The sequence below is a fragment of the Alligator sinensis genome, unplaced genomic scaffold (genome assembly GCF_000455745.1).
Source record: "Alligator sinensis unplaced genomic scaffold, ASM45574v1 scaffold2403_1, whole genome shotgun sequence".
Classification (NCBI taxonomy): domain Eukaryota; kingdom Metazoa; phylum Chordata; order Crocodylia; family Alligatoridae; genus Alligator; species Alligator sinensis.
The window spans coordinates 1,669-8,397 of record NW_005844307.1 but is presented as its reverse complement, the minus strand read 5'-3'; the positions used below and the strand labels follow the sequence as shown (position 1 = coordinate 8,397).

The 6,729-nt window shown below is 43.8% G+C and overlaps 2 protein-coding genes across 2 annotated transcripts in view; both read right to left on the bottom strand.

Moving 5' to 3' along the window:
• Window positions 1-1,509: 1,509 nt before the first annotated feature.
• LOC102384672 (olfactory receptor 14A16-like) lies at window positions 1,510-2,466 on the bottom strand. The gene has a single exon (XM_014527776.1). It carries the CDS (start codon window positions 2,464-2,466, stop codon window positions 1,510-1,512), a length of 957 nt encoding a protein of 318 aa, XP_014383262.1.
• A 632-nt stretch (window positions 2,467-3,098) lies between these two features.
• LOC112549074 (olfactory receptor 14C36-like) overlaps window positions 3,099-6,729 on the bottom strand; it is a 4,415-nt gene continuing 784 nt past the window's right edge. The window contains exon 2 of the mRNA XM_025195888.1: window positions 3,099-3,207. Within this exon, the coding sequence (XP_025051673.1) occupies window positions 3,099-3,207 (109 nt within the window). The remainder of the gene's footprint in view (window positions 3,208-6,729) is intronic.

Genomic DNA, 6,729 nt, shown 5'->3' with positions numbered 1-6,729 from the left:
GAACATATTATAGGAGAAAGCAATACTCTCCCTTCCAGTCCTAGGATCCTATGAATATTTTGAAACAGGCAAGTGAGTTTGAGACCTTAAATCTCATTTAAAGTAAGCATTGTAATTTCTTTAGGGTTGTTTTTGTTTGTTTTTTTTAAAAAAAAACAACCCTCAACCTGTTTAAGAAGTGGTGAACAGATATTTATGGCCCTGAATTTTTTTTCCCAGTGATCTGGTAAGCCTCCCTTACTATGACCAAACACAGTATGAAGGCTTGGAGTTAATGAGACAGCTTTTTGCAAACCAGCCAAATGTAGTTAGGCACCCAACAATGCTAGAGCACTTTTCAGCGTCCTAGCCCTCTGATCACCGGACCTCAAGGCTTTGGTGGAAAATGATGTGCTCTAACACAAATCAATGAGAATCTGTTCTTCAATTGTATGCCTACCTCAGCCTTGAATCGTTTCTTTTGCCATTTGGAAAATCAACCCCTCTGTCTGCATCAGAAATAAAAATGTCTCCATAACCAAATCTCCATGAATGTTCTCCTTGTGTATCCTCTTCCTTGTGGTGCAAAAGAGACTTGATTCATGGTTTACTGTGGGCCCAAACTGACTGAGCTGCCTAATGTATGTAGTTCTCATCCTTGCCCTGAACCCTTGCAGTCAGAGCCCGAAGGAAATCAAAAGATGAAGCAAGCTTTCAGGTTTAAAAACCCTTCGTCAGGCTGGGGAAGCATCTGCATTTGGTATACCCTCTTCCTGGCTTTTAAACCCGAATGCTTACTAGAAAGAAAAATGTTTCCGGCGATTTAAGTTGATCTAATAAAAGGTATCAGATTCACACAAAGAACCTGGTCTGCCTGTGTCCTTAGACCAACATGGGTACAATCTACACCCCTGTTTTACATCTAATACTCCTGTTGTTGGAGCCCAAAACTGCATGAATGTTTCTGTAGCTACATCGAATTCCATGCTCATATTGAGCCTGTGACCCACCTTTTCAACCATGATACCACCCAGGAATTTGAACCCAGGCTGTATTTGTGCTTTTGATTCTTCTCCCCTATGTGCAGCAAGTTGCATTTATTTCGTGGCCTTCATCTTATTGTTTCAAGCCCAGCTCCCCAATCTATCCGTATCCATCTGACCTCTATTCCTGTCCCCTAAAGCATTTGCATTTTATTCCAGTTTCACATCATCTGGAGATTTGCCTGTATATTCTATTATCTGAATAATTGATTACACCAATTAGTAAACAAAACTTTTTAATTCTTCATTATCTTGCAATTGATGGGATATATTGTAGATGGTGAAAAGACAGGGAAATTGATGCATGAAACATTACTTTCCCACTTCAACAGTGTCAACCAAAATGAAAAAAACCAAGCCTTTGATCTTACAAAGTTACAGAATTAACCTACCACCTTCATTTTTAATATGCAAGATTCACACAATATTATGAAAAAAGACTAAGTTAATTTGTAAATTAGAAAAGAAAAATATAAGAGAAGGAAAGTCATGAAAGAAAGATGGAGATATTGTTCTTGGAGGGGATCAGCCTGTGGAGCAGTTTCCTCAGGGCAGCTTGGATCTCCCTGTTCCTCATGCTGTAGATGACCGGATTCATCAATGGAGGCACCACACAATACAGAACAGCCGCCAGGAGATCCAGAGGGGATGGGGAGTCAGAGACGGGCTTCATGTAGGCAATGATGCCAGTGGAAAGAAACAGGGAGACCACGATAAGGTGGGGAATGCAGGTGGAGGAGGCTTTCTGCCGGCCCTGCTCCGAGGGGATGCTCCACACCGCGGTGAAGATCTGAAGATACGACACAACGATGAAAGCAAAACAGCCTAAACATAAAAACAAACTGAAGGCAAGAGCTGCCAGCTCTCTGCGGTATGTGCCAAAGCAGGAGAGCTTGAGCAGCTGGGGTATTTCACAGAAGAACTGGTTGATGATATTTGAGTGGCAGAAGGGGAGACTAAAGGTGTTCCCAGTGTGCATTGCAGAGTTGATAACACCAGCAGCCCAAGCACCGGCAGCCATCTGGACACAAGCTCTCCTGTTCATTATTATCCCATAATGCAGTGGCTGGCAGATGGCAACGTACCGGTCATATGCCATGATGGTGAGGAATGCAAGATTGGCTGAACAAAAGAGGAAGAAGAGAAAGACCTGGGCCACACATCCAGCGTAGGAAATTGTCCTGGCGTTTAAGAGAGAATTGGTCATGGACTTGGGGACAATAACGGAGATGGTCCCAAGGTCAAGGATGGACAAATTTGCCAAAAAACTATACATGGGGCTGTGGAGGTGGTGGTCCATAGTTACAACAGTGATAACAAGGAGGTTCCCCACCAGAGCTGCCAGGTACACTGCCAGAAAGATGACAAAGTATAAGATCTGCAGCTCCCGAGTGTCCGAGAAGCCCAGGAGGAGGAACTTGGTTACAGTGGTCCAGTTGGACATCTTCCTTCCCAGGGCACTGTGCAAGTCCTGGGTATAATAGAACAAGGGCCATGGTAAGGAGGAGAGTAACAAACTCAGTGGCTTTGATATTCCCATCAATAATGTCTCCAAATTTCATGCTAAGAATGGAAATATTCCATTTTTCTTCCCATGAAATATTTGATTTTAATAAATGATTTTTCCCTGGCAAGACGCTACATAAAATAAAATATTTTGATATTCCTTTAGAAAGTGAAGAAAATGTTAACCCAGCCACACCTCAGGATTTTTTTCCTTTGCTTTAAATCTGATAGTCTATCGTTTTTTTCAATAGATGTCACCTAGAAAATGTATGCTGGAAACAAATATGTATGAAATAAAAGATATTATATAAAAAAGATTAATTCTTTAGAGGTCCCAATCCCACCCCTCTCCTCTTCCCACCCTACGTCCAATATGCTCTATAATATTGTCTGCATTCATAGCAAAAACATTGAAAATGTCTTCGTTCACGCTTGTACCTTGGAATCTATTATACATAAAATGCAGAATGATTTGTGTAGCCAGGTTTTCCAACTTTTAATGCTTTAAAATCTCCTCTGCATCTTACTAAGACAGGACACTTCATCGATGCAGCAAACTTACTGAAATTGTTATTGTGGAAGTTTCCTCATCTTTTGCGTCACATTCAGGCGTCTCCTGCCGAGTTCCTTTGCTCTTGTCCAGTTGATCTCTGAACTCTCCTCTGCACCAACCACTAGTCTAGGTCCACAGAAGCACAGCTAACTCAGAGGTATTTTTCTGCTCCCCCTGTCACTGAACGACTGAAGTGAATCCAACCAGGTTTCTGAATGCGCAGCTGACCTCAACCCTGCCTTGTAGAAAAGGAGTGAAGCAAGACGGCTATTTTTCAGTAGTTTTCTTCTGAAAACTCCTGGGACTCGTTCCCTGGAGTCCTGCACAGCTCAGAAGGAAAAGCCCAGATGTAAACAGTCTGAGCTGTACAGATGTTAGCAGAACAGCAGAGCTGTGCTCTGGTTTAATCTCCCTCACAACACAAGTCATGGGATCTCCGAAAAGGCTCTGAGCTTCTCTGTCTTGCTCAGTTGTCCCTGTTAGTCGGACTGGGCACCTTAGGATGCAGGGAGGCAACAGATTGCATTTGGGTTCGTTGCTATGCAGTTTTGCATGAGAACTTAACACTGTTCACTAGAGCGCCCCAAGGGATGACAAGGGCAAGTGGTTATAAACTACTGCAAGACCGTTTCAGGCTGGACATAAGGAAGAATTTCTTTACTGTCCGAGCCCCCAAGGTCTGGAACAGCCTGCCATCGGAGGTGGTTCAAGCTCCTACATTGAACACCTTCAAGAGAAATGTGGGTGCTTATCTTGCTGGGATCCTATGACCCCAGCTGAGTTCCTGCCTCTTCGGCATGGGGCTGGACTCGATGATCTTCTGAGGTCCCTTCCTGCCCGAATGTTTATGAATCTATGATCATCAAAATGGCCATAGTTTTGAAGCGTGGGATGTTCGGTACGTGAGATATTGCAGACTTTTTAATTAGAGTGGCTTCCAAGACCTGCTCTAAAATGCCACCCTCTTCCCCCTGCCCCAGAGCATGTGTAAAGATGCCCATATGCATTCATAGGGAACTGGAGACAGATCATGATCCCACCCGTTGCCTTCAGAGACCAGAACAGTCCATGGCTTTAACACCTGAGGTCTCCATTCGTGCTCTATTTCTGTGTGAATGATACAGATAACTTGATGTGGACTGAGACTGACGGGCTCAGGGATGAAGGCTGGAGTAACTCTTTTCATACCTGGCTTACCTGTTCCTACCCAGCCCATGTGAACAGTGGCAAAGCAGCTCCCCGGCTCACGTCGGTTCAAAGAACTGTGATTGCTCTTCTCCTAAAGCAAGCCCCTAGAGGAATGACAGGACCCACAAAACATCCCACCCATCTGAACTCTTCTCAGCTGATAACCCTCACCCTCCCACCCCAAAACGCACACGCACACATGCACACATGCCCCAGCCTCAGCTGAGACTATGAACTGAATAAATTCTCCCAGCCACTGTGTCTGAGCTTTCTCATCCAACGTCTTAGAGAGACTGGCACTGTCTAGAGGTCCTCATCTCAACTCCTCCAGAGGTTCTCTGATTATTCTATCCAGCATTTGCCCTAGCATTTATTGCTAGTCAGAGCAAAAGCTATTCTGATAGGTGCTGTTCTTCCATTTAACCAAAGAGTATTAAATCCAAGGTACAGCAGGTCAGCTTTGAGACAGGCAGGGTGTGAAGGCATGCAAGGGCTAAAGACTAGGAAGGTCCTACACTAGGTACTAATGGAAGTCAATTCTGTTTCATCACAGAGTGAAATGAAAGCCCAAACTGTGTGCAAATGCCAAACACTGTACGTGTGTGGCTGCATATACGCAGTTTTGTCTCATAAAGTGAAGTAGAATCTGGCACCAAGAACTAGGAATGGTTCCAGTGTAAGTATTTCCATATATACCCTTCTCCTACCTGAGCTGGGACCCACATTTTATTGATTAATTATCTGTTCACATCACTATCAGTAGCATTAACATGAGTGACTTGAAATAGCATAATTGTGGCTGATTTCGTAATGATATAGTCTTTACTTTCCTAACGTCCTCCCGATTTTTTTTTAGAAACCTACTCTGTGCACACATGAAGTTCATTATCCTATTTTTACCTAACTTGCTTTTAACTGAAACTAAAGTTTAAATGTAGGTTAAACAACTGTTAGGGGGCATATTAAAGCTTCAGTCCTTACTCATGCATACATAGCTTAATGCAGATTTTTGTACCTGTGAGTCTAGAGCAGAAGCAATAATGCTGAGCATCATCATAGAATCATAGCGTTGGAAATACCCCTAAGGGTCATATGGCCCAACCCCCTCCTCCCAAACGTAGTCGGGGCGCTTCTTCCGGTGCTCCAACCCCCTGTCTGGCACTCACAGGAGGGAATCAGCACTCCCACCTGCCCATCGTCTAAGCTGGGAACACAGCCTGTCAGGGGGTGCACCCCCTACGCAGCGCCACTGCCTGCAGGAGGGAGGCCGGTCTGAGCCAGGAGGGCTCGGGGCTGCAGGAACAAGGGACCTGCCAGGGGAGGGGATCCGCTGTGCCGGACTGTGAGTGCGGGAGGGGAGACAGTTTGAGAAGAGGAACGGCTGAGAAGGCACAAACCTCAGAGACGGGGAGTGGGGAGACATTTAATACTGTACCATTTGCAGGCAGTTTATTTACAGAAGCGATAAGAGGAAACCCTTCACCTGTAAGCTTTCAGGTTTAAAAACCCTTCATCAGTCTGGAGAAGCATCCGCATTTGGTATGCACTCTTCCTGGCTTTTAAACCTGAATGCTTGCTAAGAAAAAAATGTCCAGCGATTTAAGTTGATCTAATCAAAGGTATGCGATTCACAGAAAGAACCTGGTCTGCCTGTGTCCTTAGACCCACACGGCTACAACGTACACCCCTGTTTTACATCTAATACTCCTGTTGTTGCAGCCCAAAACTGCATGAATATTTCGGTAGCTACATCAAATACCGTGTTCATATTGAGTCTGTGACCCACCTTTTCAACCATGATACTACCCAGGAATTTTAACCTACATTGTATTTGTGCTTTTGATTCTTCTCCCCTAAGTTGCATTTATTTCGTGGCCTTCATCTTATTGTTTCAAGCCCAGCTCCCCAAGCTATCTGTATCCATCTGACCTCTATTCCTGTCCCCTAAAGCATTTGCATTTCATTCCAGTTTCACACCATCTGGAGATTTGCCTGTATATTCTGTCATCTGAATAATTGATGGCACCAATTAGTAAGCAAAACTCTTTAATTCTTCATTATCTTGCAATTGATGGGATATATTTTAGATGGTGCACAGACAGTAAAATTGATGCATGAAACATTACTTTCCCACTTCAACAGTGTCAACCAAAATGACAAAAGCCAAATCTATGACCTTACAAGTGACAGAATTAACCTACCACCTTCATTTTTAATATGCATTTTTCACACATTACTATGAAAAAAAAACTAATTTCATGTGTAAAATAGAAAAGGAAAATATAAGAGAAGGAAAGTCATGAAAGAAAGATGGACATATTGTTCCTGGAGTGGATCAGCCTGTGGAGCAGTTTCCTCAGGGCAGCTTGGATCTCCCTGTTCCTCATGCTGTAGATGACCGGATTCATCAATGGATGCACCACAGAATACAGAACAGCTGCCAGGAGATCCAGAGGGGAC